Source organism: Hermetia illucens, chromosome 1, assembly GCF_905115235.1.
Source record: "Hermetia illucens chromosome 1, iHerIll2.2.curated.20191125, whole genome shotgun sequence".
NCBI classification, from domain to species: domain Eukaryota; kingdom Metazoa; phylum Arthropoda; class Insecta; order Diptera; family Stratiomyidae; genus Hermetia; species Hermetia illucens.
The window spans coordinates 96,758,375-96,778,085 of NC_051849.1; the positions used below are offsets into that span (position 1 = coordinate 96,758,375).

The 19,711-nt window shown below is 39.5% G+C and overlaps 1 protein-coding gene across 1 annotated transcript; it reads right to left on the reverse strand.

The window, feature by feature from the left end:
• Window positions 1-985: 985 nt before the first annotated feature.
• On the reverse strand, window positions 986-15,891 carry LOC119652909 (myosin regulatory light chain sqh). Its single transcript, XM_038057290.1, has 3 exons — window positions 15,733-15,891; window positions 6,679-7,099; window positions 986-1,464 (listed from the first exon to the last, which is right to left on the reverse strand). The coding sequence occupies exons 2-3, from the start codon at window positions 7,096-7,098 to the stop codon at window positions 1,360-1,362; spliced, it is 525 nt and encodes a 174-aa protein (XP_037913218.1). The 5' UTR covers window position 7,099; window positions 15,733-15,891; the 3' UTR covers window positions 986-1,359.
• Window positions 15,892-19,711: the final 3,820 nt, after the last annotated feature.

Genomic DNA, 19,711 nt, shown 5'->3' on the forward strand with positions numbered 1-19,711 from the left:
TATTGAATTGATTTGGACAAAAATATTGATTAATATTCTATTAGGGCTGGATATTAACACCTTTCTTGAAACTGGAGTGAAAGTGTCAAAAATATTGTGAACATTTTGACAAAAGCATTTGTGTTTATTAACTGCTACATACTTTTCCCGATCTGCATGCTTCCCGGAGCTATTCGGAATACCATATTACTGATTATATCCAAAAGTAACTAACTGTTAATTATTCCAATATAGACAGCACTCCTTCGATTCTTTCGATCACAAGCACTTCACTAGACTCTTTCAATGACGTTATTTATATACAAGTTAACACTATGATTGCCTAACCTCATTTTATTGCACGAATTTCAGCACCACTAATATTTTTTCGTAAAAATACTTTTCCCATGAATTTTCCCTAGTTGAAGTGAAATCCAAACAACGCACTATATACACACAAAAAATAAAACGCGGAGAAATTAAGAAAAGAACGACGCGATGCGCGCGGCCGATGTACGTTACTGCCAAGCGTTATTAACCGCTCGACCGACAACGAGAGATTACCGTAGGTAGTTGTACCTTTCAAAATTAGGGGCCCTAAAATTGAGGACATTTTATGAGGGGTAATCGCAAATTCATTCCGCCATGGGTTTCTCGACTACACGTCGCATTCTCCTTTGCTTTTGTTCGTCGCACACAGACATATGCAGGTAGAAAGAAACGAGTACGAAGCCTGCAAGGACTCCCGTGACCTCCGAGTCCTTTAGGGATTTGAGGGATCGAGGCTTTTGTACTGAGCATAGAGAGATGCAGTCGTAATTGATCTATGCGCATCTGTAAATCGCACATGTTGAAATATCAAGGATCAATTTTATGCTGAAAATAGTATTTTTGATTGTGAGGAAATGGTAAAACGAAGGTTCCAGTTTAGAATTGAATGTGGAGCGACGTGGCAATTGTCTGTCAAAGCTATGATTCTGCTGGAAACAAGTAAAAAGCCATACTGTTGTCTGTATAAAAAATTTTATTAGTTAATAAATTTTTAAGCTTATGGTACATGGAACATATAAACTTTATCTTTCATTCTAATTTACCGATAAACATATCGTATATCTCGCTAGACCAATCACGGGCAAAATCAAATATGTTGAGTTAATTCAAATTTCATTTGACATTTTTTTGGAATAAATAAAACTGAGTAGTAAAATCGAATAACGAATTAACAACTATTGATTTATAAATGCAATAAACCCTTAGCCCCATAGAAAACTAAATACATTACATGATAGGAATATGGAATTCGAATAGGGGATGGCTTCGAAGTAGGTGAAAAGAGTAAAACAATTTGGCTCTGCAAGGAAATACTGCCGGTAATTGAAATTATTGCTCGTCTTTGTCCTTTGCGCCGTGCTTGAGGATTCTCGTGAACTCGATGTAGTCGAAGAGACCGTTTTTAATTGGCGCCTCGCGATACATTTCGTCGACCTGCAATGATCAGACAGGTTTTACTTTAGATACTGTCTTACAAGAAATAATAAAAATATGGATTTTGATGTGTGGATACATTTGCTGATTTATAAGGACTTGAATACAAGGAGGGATATACTTTTTAAAAACTGGTGCTGAAGAGAAAAAACTCGATTGGTAGTTTTTGGCGGCCTTTCGTTTGTGATGGCATTAAAATGCATTTACGATATTGTTTCGATAGTAATTTTTCATTTGAATGATAAATTATATTTCTTGCGTTTTTGCTTCATGCTCATTCATTTCATTTTGGTTTCAATATCCTAATAATCTATGTTGTTGAATGATAATGTTAAGTATTGTTTCAAAATTTTACATATAAAAAATATGCCACAAAAATAATATTTTCATTAAATGTGGGACAATTAAGCGTTGCGCAGTAGTTGAAAATGATTCTGATTTTGAATACATTTGAAAGGAGGTGTTCTGTTTAATGACCACTCCAAAGGTTTGTATATGCTTTACAGTAGAAACAAACAGCCATCATTTGATTCAAGTCGAATATCTTTTTGCCTTTTCGGGTAGGGACTTTTATAGAATAATTTTTCAGATCTACAATTTTTTTTAAGAGAGAAAAAATGTTCAAAGGCACACGATAAACTATCCACTAAAAACTCAATCTCTAAAATCCAGGACCACGGTGACAGATTCATTGGTTATGCCTGCATGTCTTTTTTTCTCATTTTTTCTGATACCCATTCCACTTGCAGTTCCAAGTTCGATTTGCAGCTACAACTGCAGATTTGTCGAGCGTGTGTGCAAACCAACTTCAGAATCTGCTTATAGATTACTATTTTTTTTGGTTTTAATAATTCAGACTTTCGGCAGTAGTGAAGCAACCAAGGAGTAGTTTATATTCAGCTCTGCAACTTTCTTCTTAATTTATTCTTTCCACTTAAACTGAACATTTAGGTTCTTCCCCAGGTCCTTAGTATAGTATTAGCGCAAGGAAAATTCTGACCATTCATCCCATTCAGCTTAATCCACCATCGTTTCGTTCAATGCGAGACTTTGTCAAGCGTTTTCTGCAATGTTTACAAGGCTTTGACACTACATGCACCAATTGCCAGGATTACAGTATTGTCCGCAAACGTAGCAATCATGTCGTTTTCATCTCACATATCTCTGTTAAACCAAAGGCAGTGTTAGACCCAGGACACTCCTTTGAGAAACACCTGATAATAAAGCCCGAACAGTAATTTTCACACCATACTCTGAAGAGTTTTCTAAATATGATTTGATGATCTTATAACATTGAATTCAAGGCCTTTACGCTAAACCTTATCAAAAGCTTGGGTGTCGTCCAAGGAAGCAACAGTGCAGACCCCTTTTCATTAAAAGCCTTTTTAATGACATTGGTGATACGGGCGCTTGGTCAACCGTTGAGTGTTTCATTCTAATGCCAAATTGATAGTTGAAAATGAGATTGAATCCCTAATGATTTTATGAGGTGATTTCGTGTAACGGCTTTCCTTCTTTTGGAACAACGAATGAAGAAGATTAATTACTTATGCGGTGATAAAATTTGTGATCCGGAGCCTTTTTTAATGTTTAGGTTATTTTTCCAAAAGTTGTTCTGTTGATCTATCATTTCTGGGAGCGTCGTATTTTCGTCGGATGCTGTCTGTGGGAATGGCTTGAAGACTTTTGCAAGATATTCTGTGAAGGTACAGGCTTTGATTTTTGGATTTCCAACCCTTTTCCCATCCGTCGATTCTAATGGCGGATTGTGGAACTGTGATCTATTGGCAGATCATGAGGGAGTTCTCTCATCCTGTCCTTACTGGGTAACAGCAATAAATTGTTCCACCTTGATGCCGATTGAATTCTAGGGTTAATGAATTTAGACAGTCTTACTCTGAAGTTATCTCAGCCAGTACTCATCATATTGCCCAATTTAGGTATACCTCTCGGTAGTCAATAGTGTTTTGCTGTTAGTCAGATCTTTCTTCCTTATCTGTGTAATCTTCGTCGCGCAATTCACTGTTTATTCTTGAGAATTTAGACTGCGTATAATGAGTGCGAGAAGTTCTCTCAGTAAGGATTCTTCTAGTTCCCTAGTCAATGCTGACTTAGCATTGATTGCTTGGCTTGGTGTATTACGCTGATTGTTTTTCTATTTTTCCTTGGTAACCTAACTGGATAATGGTCTTTACAATTGATGCATTTAGCTTTTTAATCTTTAACCATTGTACAGCTCTTCGTGGGTTGCTTTCCAGCACAGTTCACAGAAACGAAACCTCTGTTGCAAACACATTTCAGATTCGACACATGAGAGGTGAAGGTCTCTCGATGACGATCGAGATTTCTCGCAATGGCCGAGAGTTTTCACCCTCACATGTATGCCATTGAATTTTCCTACCTGTTAGTTATTTTGTTAATGGTCGATTACTGCCAGGTATTTATTCATTCAGAACTTTTGTTATCAATTCAACAAATTTTCAAAAGCAAAAATCATTATAGAAGGTAGTGCTCGCGAAGAAGTGACGTTATTATTAAGTTCAATTTTAACCAGGTTAGCCTGTCGGTAGACGGGGGATTATTTGTCAGTTTGCCGCAGTTGTCAATAAGTTTCAGAGCTTCCTTCAGCCTTGCGTTTTTAGCGGGCCTTTTTTTCTATTTTGGACTACTTTGTTTTGTTTTTAGCTTGCAGGATCGGAACTTGAAAGAATCGTGTTGATTTTATTTTCAAGTATTCTAACTTCTTGCAACGAGTTCTTGCCAATTATTAGTAACTGCGAACGATCGTATTTACCTAGGACCTCAGATTTTTTGGTGGTGCTCTTCGAGTTCTTGCGCCTCCTCACTAACAAGCAATAGATCGTCCTTTCCAGAATTCGAGGACCGACCTTCGAAGAGGGAGAATTTCCCAGTACAACTGGTCTGCCAACTGGAGTAGATATACCTAAACGTATGTCCATTGTCTCATAGGATTCATACACTACACGGAGATACTTGCTGCTTTGAGCAGCAAGTACAGGGGAAGAAGAAATGGGCAAGTAGGATGAAGGACTCATATGAGGATTTCCCCAAATTTTTCTGTGAATTATAACATTTCAAGTGTCATTATTGAAATGAACTACCCTTATGAGTTCTGTTTATTTCAATTAGAGGAAAACTTTAAATTTGCTGATTTATTTAATTCCGAATTCGTGTTATTAGAATTTCTGATGGTCGGAATTTCAAAGTTATTTCATTGCTATCTTTTTTAATAAAAAAAAAATATACTGTTGTTTTGGAATTTTACTAGGATCTTAAAATAATTTATTTATTTAGTTTTGTATTTATTTATGTATTTTTATTTTTCCTTAAAAAAAGATGGGGTGATTCTTTTTATTCTGTAGGCTTATCACAAAATATGGGACTTCGCAATATTTTTTTTAAAATAACAAAATAGCGGATTTTTAATTAAAAAAAATTATTATTACTAAATTAAATATTTTTCCGCATCTCGGTATGAGTGTAAAGGATAACGAAAACAAAGTTCAATTGATTCGGTTGAATAATTTTTATGAGTACTTCTCCGAAACTCTGAAAATGTGGTTTAGAGTAAAACACTAGCGTACATTAAAAATTTTAAAAATCGATTGTTTTCTTTTCCACTTTTTAAGCCTTTACACCTATAAAAATGGCTCCTTCGCAATCTCTTGTAAGTGATAAAACCCCATAACAAAATATTGAATAAATAAAACGGCAAGACGCGCCCTCCACAAAATAGTTAATTTGAGGTGGCGGTGAGAAAGAGGGGCAACAACCCTGTCGTCCGGATCAACACCAAGTGGCCGAGGAGAACCTCCATGTGCTTGCACCGGGATACGCTGTAGTCGCGATCAGACCCGAGTCTGCACTGGGACTCATCTGAAGTGCTATTGGGTCACGAAACTATACCAGGGGCATACTGGTATCATGGGAACCGGGATAACCCCTGAATTCACAAGTCTTAGGAGAATTTCTGTCACATGTGCGTTCAGCTCGGTTATAGCGGTTAACCCCTTTGTAGGAGTTTCACGGAGGTTGTGGTTACGTTCAAGCGAAGAGAGACCTTCTGGCCTCAAAAATGCAATTGCGGTTCAACACGGATGCCGCACTCCTTAGTTGGAATAATTTTGGTAATTAGTACCGGCTAGTTTGACATTTCAATACCTACTTTAGCACACTTTCTTCCTTGCGCTACAACTTTGGAAATATTTTGAATTTCAATCTGAGATTTGGACAACACATTTGCAACATATACTTTCGCAAGATGCAAAAAACTCAACTTTGAACTCATCACACCGTACTCTATTTTAAATGTTGATTATGTGTGGTGTATTTTCAAGGACATCTGGGTATTGAAATAAACGCGTATGAAAATTGTTGGCGACTGGTGCCATTCTCTCAAATGCGCCATTACTTACAAGAAGTTTTTTAATTGAAGAAAAAAAGAAGTAATGTCGTTTGACTTCAAAGAGAATGGATAAGATATAGCTGGCTTTGGTTAGACAAGTGTGCAACTTACACAATTTCGCCTGACGGCATATAATATATATGCCAGTTGCAAAGTGATTTGGTCGGCAAATTAAGCGTCAAACAAGTTACTAGCAGCGGGAATAATATCTTTGTTTACGTCTATCCCCCCTCCCCCCGTCTATGTCCCAAACGTATTTTTATTAACTGCTTCAGTGGAGTCCATAAGTCCATTGTTTTACATAAAAGGGACATTGACGGAAGTGATCTATGTAAATATTTTGCAAAACATAATTAATAAAGTGGCATCAGGATTTTTTAACACGGCAACGAATTTGAAAATGTGAGAAACCTTATGCATAACTTGTGCAATCGACTCAGACCCTTCCTGTTTGTATTGCGCCTTAGTGTCTGCTATTACTATAAAAAGCCATGCGACCAGTTTGACGTCCCTGAACAATTATCTTTTTCACATTTAAATAGCAATTTTTAAATTATTCAATTCAATTTTAGCTGATGTTATTTGGGGCATGTTTTTGCATTTTGAAATAATACTTTAATTGGATTCTTTAGATTGGTAACATAATGAAATAATAGATCATGAAACAGGTCCTTGATAAAGAATTGAATAAATGTTTTACTGAATAATTTGCGAAATATCTACCAATTTTGCAGATTACCTTTGAGGTTATTTGAACAATTCTGTAAATTTTCTTTTACACAACTTACATCTTCATCTGTAAATCGATCACCCATCGTTGTAAGCAACTCTCGAAGTCGCTCCTCTGATAACAATCCTGTGTTATCCTCATCGAAACATCCAAATGCATTCTTTATAACTTCCTCAGGATCCGTGCCTTGCAAGCGTTCTCCAAACAGTGTTAAGAACATGGTGAAATTAATCGGTCCTGGAGCTTCATTCATCATTGCGTCAAGATAGTCATCGGTTGGATTTTTTCCCAATGACGCTAGCATATCATGCAAATCTTCCTTCTCAACAAATCCATCGCGATTTTGATCAATCATATTGAAAGCCTCTTTGAATTCGGCAATCTGTGCTTGATCGAACATTGCGAAAACATTTGATGTGGCACGTTGGGCACGTTTTTTGGTGGTAGCACGGCGACCAGCTGTTTTACGGGAAGACATTCTAAAATGGGAAGAAAAAAATGGAATGAGATATTGATAATGGAAGGCAAGTTTTGGAGAGGCACATGAATTACAATGAAATAAGTTATCATTTTGCGTACTATTTACACTCGAAACTTCCAAAACTAATCATCATCAAATATTCAAAATTCGTTCAAGTAAGTCAATATAGATAATGAACAAACAAGATTCAAAAGTTTTCATATTATACAAAAAAGGTTGCAGATTAATAGATTATTATATATAATATTAACTAGCGGATCCCGGCGTGCTCCACTACACAGGAATACTACCATTGGTTAGATAAAATGCATAACCTTTTTTTAATTCAATTTAATGCATTATTGCATACAACATTTTCTGTTTGATCTTGTGGTGCATGAATGAATGATTTGTTTGGTGCAAATTCACAGCACACACTCGAAGCGTGTTTCCTTGAGCTTTATTAACGGTCATAGCAAAGGATAAACGCAACGGAAATTGTAGCCTTTTCAATTAAAATGTAGATATTAATGGGATGCGCGGTATCAGCACAACTGCTCTTCTTCCTTTGCCGGTTGGAATGTTGCTTCAATCAATTTTAGTTTCGTTCCATTGCAAAGTTTTGGTGAATTGAGATTTCGAAGAACTATGGCCGATGAATCCAACCCCAACCCCATTCAAACCATGCGATGGCATAACGAGTGATTCCAAAGAATATTATAAGAATTTTGCCGGATAATTGAATGCTTCATCCATAGCAGTATCAATGGATTTGTATGGCACTAAGTCATCTGGAAATTTTTGTTGAATTAGAAAATTTTTAATTTTGATTTTGGTAGTTTTCAACAATGTTTGGAAAAACCCGATCAATTAGTTCTTTTGATGGTAAAATTTGAAACGTCGGATGGGCATGGAAGAAACTGGCGTGTCAAGTCTTCTCCAATGGGAGGCATTACTTTATTGTTATTTTCGAGTTATCACAATTTGGGCAGATGCCGGATTTTACTTAATACTAGCACTAATTGTCCAGCATTTAGGCTCGGACGATCCTACCTACTTAAAAACTAAAGGGGCGCTGGTGGTAGTCAAGTACTCCCCGCAACATTGAGCACGTATGCAGAATGGTGAACTTCAGCATGGTTTGAACCAGACTGTGCGAAAGTCCCATGACATCAAGGGAAGCCGTGAGGGATTTAGATACAATACCTGTAGCTGACAATATTATGGGAACTACAACCACCCGCTCGAGACGCCAAATGTCTTTGATTTCCCGAGCCAATGGCTTATAGTTCACCTTCTTCTCCACGTATTTCCGTTCAATGTTGCTATTATGGGGGATCGCAACATCAATAATATAGGCGGAGCGACCCGTCTTGTCAACTAACAATACGTCGGGTTTGTTATGTGCAGTATGGCGATCAGTCAGAACTTGCCGCTCCCAATACATGCTGTAAGCAGAACTATCAAGCACTGCTTGCGGCTCATATCGGTAAACCGGATATGTTCCCGTGATCAGCCCATGCTTGTATGCCATTCATCGATCCGCTCTTGGTCCGACTTCACCCCACTCAGAGGATTGAAAGATCTTCTTCAAGTTAAGTGGAGGCAGTCCACAGTCTGCCTTACAGACAGCCACATGCAAGGGACTCGTCTGCTCTTTGCTGTAAAGAGTCGACTTGGCGATGATGTGCCGCCACGTCAACCACGCCCCTACCTCCGATATCACAAGGCAATTTCATCCGCTCCACGGCAAATTTTGGATGATGCATTCGGGATTTGGACATAGTTTTCCAGATCGGTCTTCGTCCACGGCAATATTCCGAATGCATAAGCCAGTGAAGGGATAGCGAATACATTCAACGCGTTTATTTTATTCCTCCCCGAGAGATGCGATTTCAGTACCAGCTTTACCCGTCGCAGGAATTCGGACAGCAGAGCATCCTTCATAGCTTCAATCTGGAGGCCATCAAAGCTATGTTCGGCATGCGGCTCGTGATGACCTTTGCGGATGGCATGGATTCGACACTTGTCCAATCCAAACTCCATCCGAATATCACGACTGAACATGTCTATTATTCGCAGCAGACTTCTAAGATGGTCGTCAGTACAGGCTTGAAGGCCATACTTTATTGCAAAACCATGCCTTCTAGCATCATTCAGAAGCCATGAAAGGGGGTTCAATGCCATACAAAACCAAAGGGGACTATACGAATCCCCCTGGAATATGCCCCTCCGTGTCCGGATGGGCTCTGAGGTATTAGCACCCTCAGATGTACGCACTGATAAGGTGGTATGCCACCCTTCCATGACTGTCGCCAAAAACTTTATTAGTTTCGGATCAATACGATACAGATGTAGGACATCGATTAGCCAGATATGCGGAGCGCTATCGAAAGCTTTGGAATAATCGTTATAGCAACTAAAGAGGTTTCTTTGGTCTCTAGTTGCTTATTCTACAACTACCGAGTCGATAATAAGTCGGTCTTTGTAACTCCCTGACCCAACTCGGCAGCCCTTCTGCTCCGCGGACAGAAATTTGTTGGTTTCGAGATGCGCATTGACCCTTCCACTAACAATTGACGTTATGGATTTGTAGAGGGTTGGTAAGCAAGTAATCGGTCTTGTGTCTGCGGGGTCCTGCACCGTGTCCTTCTTAGGGATAACGTATGTTATCCCCGCAGTAAGGAAAGGTGGAAATTCCTCCGGCCGACTCATGAACTTGTTTATACTGTGTATCAACCAACTGTGTACGCTGGCAAATTTCTTATACCAGAAATTCTGCACCCGATCCAGACCTGGGCCCCTGCAGTTCTTCGAGCTGTTTATAGTTTGTCGAACTTCCTCTTCGGTAACATCCGCAAAATTAAAGCCAGGGGTATTGGCATGGCGGGTGCCTTCAGCGGTGATCCACTCAGCATGCTGGGCGAGTAACCCCCAAAGTCCACCGCAAAATTCTTTCGCTTCCGTCACCAAAAACTGTACTGTCTAGACACTCTGTTGGAATTCGTTGAGAGATCTGAAAAAGTTCCGCTGGTGACTCGCGCATTCTGGATACGTCTGGAATGACTTTCGCCATACCGTCGTAATCGACTGCTTATGACAGAAAGTTTCTGCTTTAGTGTGTCCAGAATTTCAACTACGGGTGTCTCCCTCTGCACTTTATTCTTCACCCGTTTGCTGGCATTGCCAATGCTGATCTGAATCAATCTAGCAATGGCCTGCCTTAGTGATTCCTGCCGACGTTCCAGACGAATTTTCCATGGTGGATCTCTCTGGTCATTCAAGTCAATAACACAAAAGCGAATCTTCTGACCGTGCAATCTGATAGCCGCAACTGCACCACAATACACAAGTGATTTTAGTTGCAGCAGCGACATATGAGCACACAGCCGAGATGCAATCTCATCATTGACTTGAGATAGAATTCCCGGAGTTGCTGGAGATGCATAGAGCTTGGGAATATCTGGTCTATACAAAGGATCCATATCCGATAATTCTATACACGCCCTTTGGAATTCATCCCGAACCTCAGCGGAAACCTCAGCTGGCCGGTGGAGAAGAGTGCTTCGGTCTGCGATTCGCTGCACAGTCATGTGCGCGAATTGCGGGAAACGCCCGACGCATCTCTGGTGCAACAAGGGATGGTAAGATGTTGTACCCGCCCCCGCCGTTATTTCGTAGTAGGAGCGGATGATGAAGAGGTTCATTTTCTCAGTCCATTCCATCCGCTGCCTACGCGAACCTGCTGAAGTGATCGCCACAGATTATGGCGAAACAGCTGCAGCAGGCGGAGCTATTTTTATTTGTTATTATTTTTACTCATACTATTAGAAGATAAATGAATTTTTTTAATTTGTGCTCAGATTTCTTTGGAAAAGTTTTTTCTTATCAACTGTGGTCGCTAAATTGAAAAATCTCCTATTTAAATGAAAAGCTATCAAATTACTCTTAAAATGAAAAATAACAATGATTATTTTATCTAAAGCTATTGCTCACCTCATAAGAAAAACGTAATTTCTCAACAGGCGTGATTTCCAGAGAAAATTCAATTTTGCACTTATTCCTTATTACTAGTCAGTTCTGCTTATAGCGATATTGCCAAATAATTTCATTTTGGTTAACATTGAAAATTACGTGAAAAGGTATTAAAAATCAGAAAAATTAGGTGCTGATGAGTGTCAAAATATTCTAAATTTGCCATCTTTGGTAACAAAAAAAGCAATACTGACGAGAACCCAAAATTTCTAACAAGAAAAAAAAACTGTTAATAAGAAGAAATCAAATAGGATGATATACAAGGCTCTACTATGAACTATTATATAAAGGAATATCGTTGTTGGATAATCAGAAGAAGGCTCGATTTCTTCTCACAAAATAGTGTTGGCGAATATCAGGCAGAATTTCAAAGTGGATAATCGACGATGGATCTCTGGGGAAGTGTTGGGAACATAACGGTAGTTATTCAAATTTTCGTTGGCTTCAAACTGGTATACGATATGATACAAAACATTATCTGGATTGGATGGAAGTTCAAACCAAACAGATTAGACTCTTTAGAATGACAATGAGTAAATCTAGTGCTTAAGGGGTAATATTTTTGCCCACTTTTTAAGAGTTTGTCAACATGTTTTCTATATGAGTGGCGCCATTGAAGAGGGGCCTCTCCATACATGCAAGAGCGGGCTTGAAATAGTACTTTCCGACACTGATCTTACTTCTGATATTGGGTGAGGAGATAGGAGAGATAGGGCTCAAAATGTGTGCCCCAAAATTTGAAACAGATTTAGATAAATTCAGAACCTATCCAAACGAAAAATCTGAAGAAATCACAGTGATGCATCTATGTGAAATCTAGGCGTCAAAATACATCCCGTTCGAATATCTGCACAAATAAAGTGAATAATAGTATATTCTTATAATTTAGAAATTTTCCGGAAAACCCCCCTTAATTTCATCCCAGAAATGCAAGGTTTGTCATCAGCATAGGCGATAATATAAGACATAATTGAAACGTTTGAACGCAATCCAATTATTGTTAACAAAGTTATAGAAGGTTAAAAATTCGCATTTCAGATAAATTTATTGCACTCTAAGACGTTTATGACCGATTTTAATTTTTCCGACAGAGAAATGATTTTACTGTTAGGGAAAAATTAAAAAACCTTTATTAGACTACTTGCGATATTAATCTTTAGTTCGGAATTGAGGGTGCCCCGAGTCTCCCATCCACTTGATGACCAATTAAAAAGAAACTTTCTTCCACTTTTCTGGTCCATGGGCTTCTCTTTTTGGACTAACACGCAAAGTTAAAAAAGTATACAGACGACTACGGGTTTACCCAGAGCACCAAGTCGATGGTGGATTGCGGACTCCCTCAATTCCAAACAAAAATTACTTCAGTTTCAGCCGGCTTAGACCAGAAATACTAGCGGTTTTTCCTGTGGATATAATTCACACCCAAGACATGTTTGCATCTGATGAGTTGTCTATGTCTGGACGAAACCGTAGTGGTCTGTATATTACTTTCGATATGTTTACATTTTAATTAATATTTAACAAGACATGCTTTGGAAAATTTATCCATTATAGCGTGTTGAAAAATTTTCTGATCTTTTTTTCAATGGGCTATAACTCGAGTCTTTGGCATAACTCTCATAAATGATAATAAGGAAACAGACGAATTTAACTTACCAGTAAAACATTCTATTTTGTGCTGCGCAATATTAAAAAATAAAAATGCATAGGAAAACAAGTGGCACAATGTATATAACTTCGATTGGACCAATCAGGCCAGGCGAGAGAGCAAAAAATCGATCCATTGGACCATTGAGTCTTTGGTTCAGTGAAGGTGGACGGGAGATGGAGAAAGAGATGCAACAGTTAACAATGAACCAGAAGGCGCTATCAGTATTGTCGATAGCGGAAAGATTACAGTATCGAAAAATGTGATAAGAAGACACTAAATGGTACTTTATATGAGCGTAGTTAAGTTCAGCCATAACGAAAATTTTTTCACTTCTTCTGTTGTAGCATTTTATGTCATACCCACGTATATTAGGTAATTAATTACGTACTGTTCTGCGCTAAGTGCCTTTGGGGCAACGTCAGCCATCTCAGTAGAGTGAATTCCACTGCATGAAGTAGCATTGCAATTGTTACCCCTCCTTAAGTGTGTGTATCCATTACGACTTCAGTCTTCGGTTCACAATGCGTACGAGTGGCAGGCCTGTGCATCGACCAAGTTCTTCGTTTGAGATAGTGTTAGGCCAGTGTACTCCGATGATGCGACGCAGGCAGATATTGATGAAAGTTTGGAGCTGGGTTACAGTGGAGTTCACTTTCCATGTGTTACTTCCATATGGCAACGCAGAAAGAACACCAGCACAGAACAGTTTCAACTTAATGTTGTTGTTGAGATTACTGCATTTCCAGATTTTGGACAGGGCAGCGAAAGCGGATCTAGCGCTGTTAATGTGTCGAGACGTGACCGACGGCCTGTGTAGCACCTAAGAAAAGAACATTTTTGATGGGGCAAGCGACAATCAGGTGGTGATCTCTTTCGAGGACGATGTTAGCACCTCTCTTGTTACGCACATCCAGGAGACAACTCCTAAATCTACTGCAAGGTCACCAAGTGGTCGATCTGATTGCACGGTGTCGGTCAGTTGAAACCCAAGCTTATGGCCGGCTCTGTGCTCGAGCAATGTGCCCCCAATGACGAAGCGAAGGATACATATAACACAAAGAAAGCAAAGAAAACCAAAACAACCGAGTGAAACTAAAATATTTTCAAAGCAAGAAAAATGTATGGATTCTAATTAAAAGCCAACAAAATTTAAACTTCAATTTTAATGTACGCAATTACAACTGTATGTATATATATATATATATATTTTTCGCTTCGGTTTCTGTTGAAAAGTACCTGTTTAACTAAAAAAAAATTCTCAAAAATCAGAAAAGGTACTGAGGTATTGATTAACTTTAAATTTATCATAGTATCTTTGTTACTAGGACAACACTGGGTGTCATCCATATTAAAATCCGAAAGTTCCAGTGGGCAGGCCATGTAGAGCTTATGTAGAAAAGAAGAATTTACAGGCGCCTACTCAGAGGCAAGGTGGAAGGTAGCCGCAACCCTGCTTAGTGTCCCAAATTGGAGGACTCAGTCGTGACGACGGGAGTGGTGTCGAAGGTTCTGGGGGGTTAATGACCGACAGCGGATTGTAGCGCCGCAAAGGCTGTTAAAGGGTAAGAATACTGGGGAAAAACCTAAGCTTGCAAAAATCCAAAGCATGAAGCTATTAATGGCAATTTCGAATTTTGCTTGGAATGGGAATGGCCGCTTGATACTGGGAAACGTAATAAATTATAAAATATATGCATGAAGGTGTACGAGTGCATCAATAACTGTGACGTTATAGTAGTTCCAATACTTGAATTCGGCAGCTTATCGCAGACATATCAACTTATCCAGTGAGATCATTATCCATATTTTTAACTCACTTACACGAACCATCTAGAAACCATGAAGTGATCATTGCGAAAGGCAATATCATGTTATGCGTTTGCCTCATTGCAAAGTCCATATATGGTGACAGCGTATGCACTCGTATCTCAAAGAGCCGCATTACTATATTTGGGAATTTATCTATTGATTTATGTGCAACAGCATAACCGAAACTTGAAGACAAGCTGGAGGGAATCGGTCGTTGACTCGCTTACTTTGGTGCTATTTTGGATTTGTCATGTACTTGATCATCATTCTCTCGCGGGCGAGGGGAAACAAAGATATGACGAATCGGAATTTCTCGAGTTTTCATTTCAGATGAAGGTGACCTACTTTGTAAACTTACAGAGTTCGCTGAAGGTAAGTACTTCGAAGCTCCAAGCAATGGAACAACTGCAAATACGGGTAACCTTCAAAGCAGACTTAACTTCTGGTGCTCTGCGAATCTAAGCACTATTTTTTGTTTAGACAGAGCCTCTAGAACGGTGGGGCGTTTGTAGCACTACCAGAAGCATTCTGATTGGAGCCGCATACGGCCGTTAAGCCCAGGACAGACTTCTTTGCAACTGTGCGCCTTGACATAGCTTATCACTTCCATTGTAGTTTGTTTCTAGAGCGATGAGTCATGGGTTTGTTATTTTTCCCATTAAAAGGCGACAAAAGCTAAACTGTCGGCGATGTCTCATTTAAACGACTGCTGTCTCAGAGTCAACTGGAGATTCACCCGCTGAAAGCAATTACGAAAACATTTGGGAGAACAGCACTAAACATTCAATTTTGTCTATTCGTAGGCATGTAAGGGAAAACGTGACTTGGCCTGGCAGCTTTCCATAAATGGAATATGCGCCATAAGACCAAAAATAGAAGTGTCTCTCTGAAATGTCATGCTGCCGTTCGTAAACTTTTGTAATTTTCTCTCCTTGGAAGGCTGTTAAATCGACGCCTTAAGTATTCCGGAGTAAGACTCGTAAATCACGGCAAAATCGACTGATAAGCGGATCACGTCTGTTCACTTCAGCAAATAAAACCATCGACAAAATAAACAATGTAAATCCGGCACCTACGCCCATCGGAAATTTTCATGTTTTTTGGGGTGGAATGGACAACAAAGAAAATATGCGTACATAGACCTGGAATCGACTTACTTGATGTATTTTCAATATCCTTTCAAATAAGACACAAAGAACAAAACACTTTCGCGTTGCACTCGAATTCGCTTTTAAGAAGATTAAACGTCAACTGCCGACCAACGAACTTGCAGTACTTCGCAGGCTCATTCGAAAATGACACAGCCGGAAGAAAGCGACAACAAATATAAATGAATGAATCACAAATGCTTGAAAGGGAAAAATGTATTTACCCAATGGGTAAGTAAACGATGGTGAGAAGGGGACGGGTAATATTGGATTATGTTAGCTGAAAACATGTGACGTAAAACGCTGAAAATTTCAAATATTCAGCGGATAGAGCCATCTACTAGTGGACATTATATGAACGCTATTTAAAACGGTGCTTGTAAAATTTCAAATATGTATGTCTCAGAGTTTTAATGAAGTTAATAATAATTTTTTCGAGATGCCACTTTGCACATTTTTACCATTTCCATGGGAGTATTTTTATGTTTGAATATCTTTTTTCCGCCCCTACGAAGCTATAATAGTTGAAAGCTCATATTCAGAGCTTGTTCCAAAATTATTTTCTTTCAAAAACCAACCAAATGCAGATAAGGAAATTTGTGCTCATTTCAGGTACAGAAACATTTCGACTTATGTATGCACTAATTGGTTCTATTGGAACGCGAGTTATGATATCGCAAAATCTAAATAAGTCGGAATACCGGAAGCTGGTGTTTCGGGTATAAAGGTTTTGTCTTTTCATCTTTGTGAGAAACTTTCTATGGACTAAAAACCGAAAATATTCGTTCATTTTTTTTTCAAGCTACAAAATATACTTACACATTACAAACGTAAATATTATCTAAACAAAGAAACATTGTCTATTACCGGATACTGTATGTATATAAATTGATCGTTCACCAGTGCTGGGCATATTTAGATTCGTAAATACGAATAATTTCGTACGATGATTTTTGGTATTTACACAAATGAGTAGGAATACGACCGTATTCTCACGTCCGAAATTGAATACAAACATATTCGTATTTACGAGTACGAATACGAATTCTGTTGGATTAATACGAGTATTTCCAGAGAGCGAATACGATTTTTTTTGTATTGAAATCTTGGTATTCGCTTGGGTAGCCTTAATGATCTGACCATGTTGTACGTAAGTATGGTGGAGTCGGACATAATATCCAATACGAAAATTAAAAAGCGTCGTGGGTGTAGACAAAAAGTATGCGCATATAAATTCGAAAGATATTTTGAAGCCAGAAGAATTGTTTTGTGAAGAGAAAGTATTTAGAAACAAAGACATCTTCCTCTTTGGGTGTGCATGTAAATGTCTGCGCTTGTATCAGACATCAGACAGGCAAATGTCTGTCTCAGATAAATGTCTGTTTCAGATAGATGTCTGTTTCAGACCATCTCTGCTTCTGTATCAGACAAATATCTGAGTCTGTCTCAGATTTCAGATAGACGGATGTCTGTATCTGAAGCATGTAGATGATTCGGCAAATGACTCACACAGTACTTGCGTATAAATAATTATCACTTATGAATTATGCATATATAAATATTTAAGAGTCTAAATAGAGAATGGTTCAGCTCACAGTGGACACATACATTTGTGTGCATCTGAATTCGTCATTTCGGCTTGCAACCGACATGCTTTATATAAAATTTATAAACAATGGACCAAATATTCCATTTCGGATCATCCACTATATGTGCGTACTGTGAAAGCTTGTTTTGCAATTGGTACCCACATATATGTATATATCTAAAAGCGTGTTGGCTACAAGCCGAAATTTTGCATTTCTAGCATGAACTTAAGGGGGGTTTCCGCCTAAATTTCTAAAATAAGGTAATAAGCTATTATTAACTTTATTTGTGCAGATATAGCACATTTCGTTTAGATACACCACTGTGATTTTTTTTCAGATTTTTCGGTTGGAACCTATCCATGAGAACGGGATCTGTAACATTTTTTGGGGGTCATATTTCGAGCCCCCACTCCCCTACTTATCATCTGATGTCTAATATGGAAATAGTTTCGAAAAATACTAACTGTATATATTCTGTAAAAAAAAATGCATTCCCATTTCGCATGTATGGGGAGCCCCCCTTAAACTGGACACAAAATGGTGCCACTCGCTATATGTAAAGGGATTCATAGACCACACGGTCTCACCAAATTTCGTAATCGGTTTAGCTGTTGTCGAATAAATCGGGTGTGACAGACAGACCGACAAGGTGGGGAGAAAGGCATATTGCCAAAAAATGCAATAGGGACTCCAAATGGTTATTGTGCGAAGGAAATAAGGGACGGAATAACCGGCATATTGCCGGAAGTGATTTGCCTGGTGGAGCGGCGATATGGGCAGGCGGTCGAAAAGCCATACAATGTACTGGGAGTCGGACAGTCAGTGGCTTTATGTGGGCGAAAATAAACGCGGTATATGTGTACAGCTGTTACGCCCCACCAAGTTTAATACCGTTCGAATTCGAGGAAATGCTTGTCAGTTTTGTTCTTGACGCAAGAGGTCATAGTCTAAGGGTAATTGCCGGTAACTTCAATGCTTGGGCCCTTGAGTGGGGTAGCAGAGAGATAAATGCAAGGGGCCGCAGTCTATCAGACACCTTGGCACAGTTGGGCATAATTCTGGTCAAAGAAGGCTATGTAAACACCTTTCTGTCTCAATCATAGACCTAACCTTTGTCAGCCCTACACTGGCACGTGGTGTGTCCTGGTGCGCCAGCGAGGACTACACCCACAGCGATCACCAGGCAATCTTGTTGAGCTCTGGGTGGAGCTACAGAGCAGTAGTCCCACATGCCCGGAACCAAGATGTCAGGCTGGTCTGTAGTTCTGGATAAGCAGGCCTTCATAGAGGCGTGGTTAGACCAACCTAATAAAGCAGACGTTTCTACGGAAAGAGCTGCCCATGTGGTCTAATACATCGCCAAAGCACGTGACGCGTCCATGTCTACCAGGTGCTCATTCCGCAGTAGGGGACCAAACTACTGGTGGACATTCTTTCTAGAAATCAACTAAGAATCAACTAAGAGCAAGAAGAGCGCGTCTACAAGGAAGCCCGCAAAACCTCGCCATCGAACGGAGCAAGAGGGAATGCTTTAAGGAACTCTGTTCGGAAGCGGACGTAAACGCTGCCTATAGAATCGCGATGACGTGATTTAGAGGCCGTCTCCGCAGATCACGTGCCCTGCCCTCTTGTTAAAAAATCATCCAGGGGTTATTCTCCCAGCAAGAGGAGGGTACTGACAGCTTCCAGCGAACTCTGGATATGACGGCAATACCGTCATTAGTGATGAACTGCTAGAGATCTGCGCTAGAACAGGAGACAACAAAACTCTGGATCTGGGTCTGGGGAACGCTCGCCGTGAAATCCAGACCGAATATGTTCTCTGAGTTGTTCGAAGCCTGCATGTCCGAGGGGATATTTCCTGTAACATGGCAGCGTCATTAGTTAGTACTACTGCCCAAGCCTGGTAAACCACCATGTGCGCCAACCTCTTACAGACCTATATGTCGCTTGGACACTGTAGGGAGAATGCTAGAGCTAGTAATCCATAATAGATTATTCCCGGTTGTTAAGCCAGGGAGGCCTCTCAGATCGGCAGTATGAGTTTCGTCAAGCTAGATCAACCATTGATGCCATCAAATTGGTTATTGGCTTAGCTGAAGATGCAATTCACGGTAAGGGTAGTACTAGCAATTATTGCATGGTGGTGACCCTGGACGTGAAAAGTGCATTCATTTCGGCCAATTGAAATCTAATGCGGGAATCTCTGACGAAGATTGGTATTCCCACCTATTTCGCAACTATTGTCAACGAATATTTGCAAGAACGGAGGCTTTGGTGTGACACTGATGACGGACTCCAGGAGTACGTTATCTCTGCGGGTGTCCTACAGGGCTGCGTACTGGGCTCACTGCTGTGGAAAATCATGTACAAAGATTTTCTAAATTTTCCAATTCCGA

What these genes read in the sequence shown, in the direction of transcription:
- LOC119652909 (XM_038057290.1), bottom strand. Translation starts at nt 7,098, where the DNA reads ATGTCTTCCCGTAAAACAGCTGGTCGCCGTGCTACCACCAAAAAACGT. An exon ending in ATCGATTTACAGATGAAGAT is followed by an intron (nt 1,465 to 6,678) that starts GTAAGTTGTGTA and finishes TGATCATTGCAG; the next exon opens with GTCGACGAAATGTATCGCGA.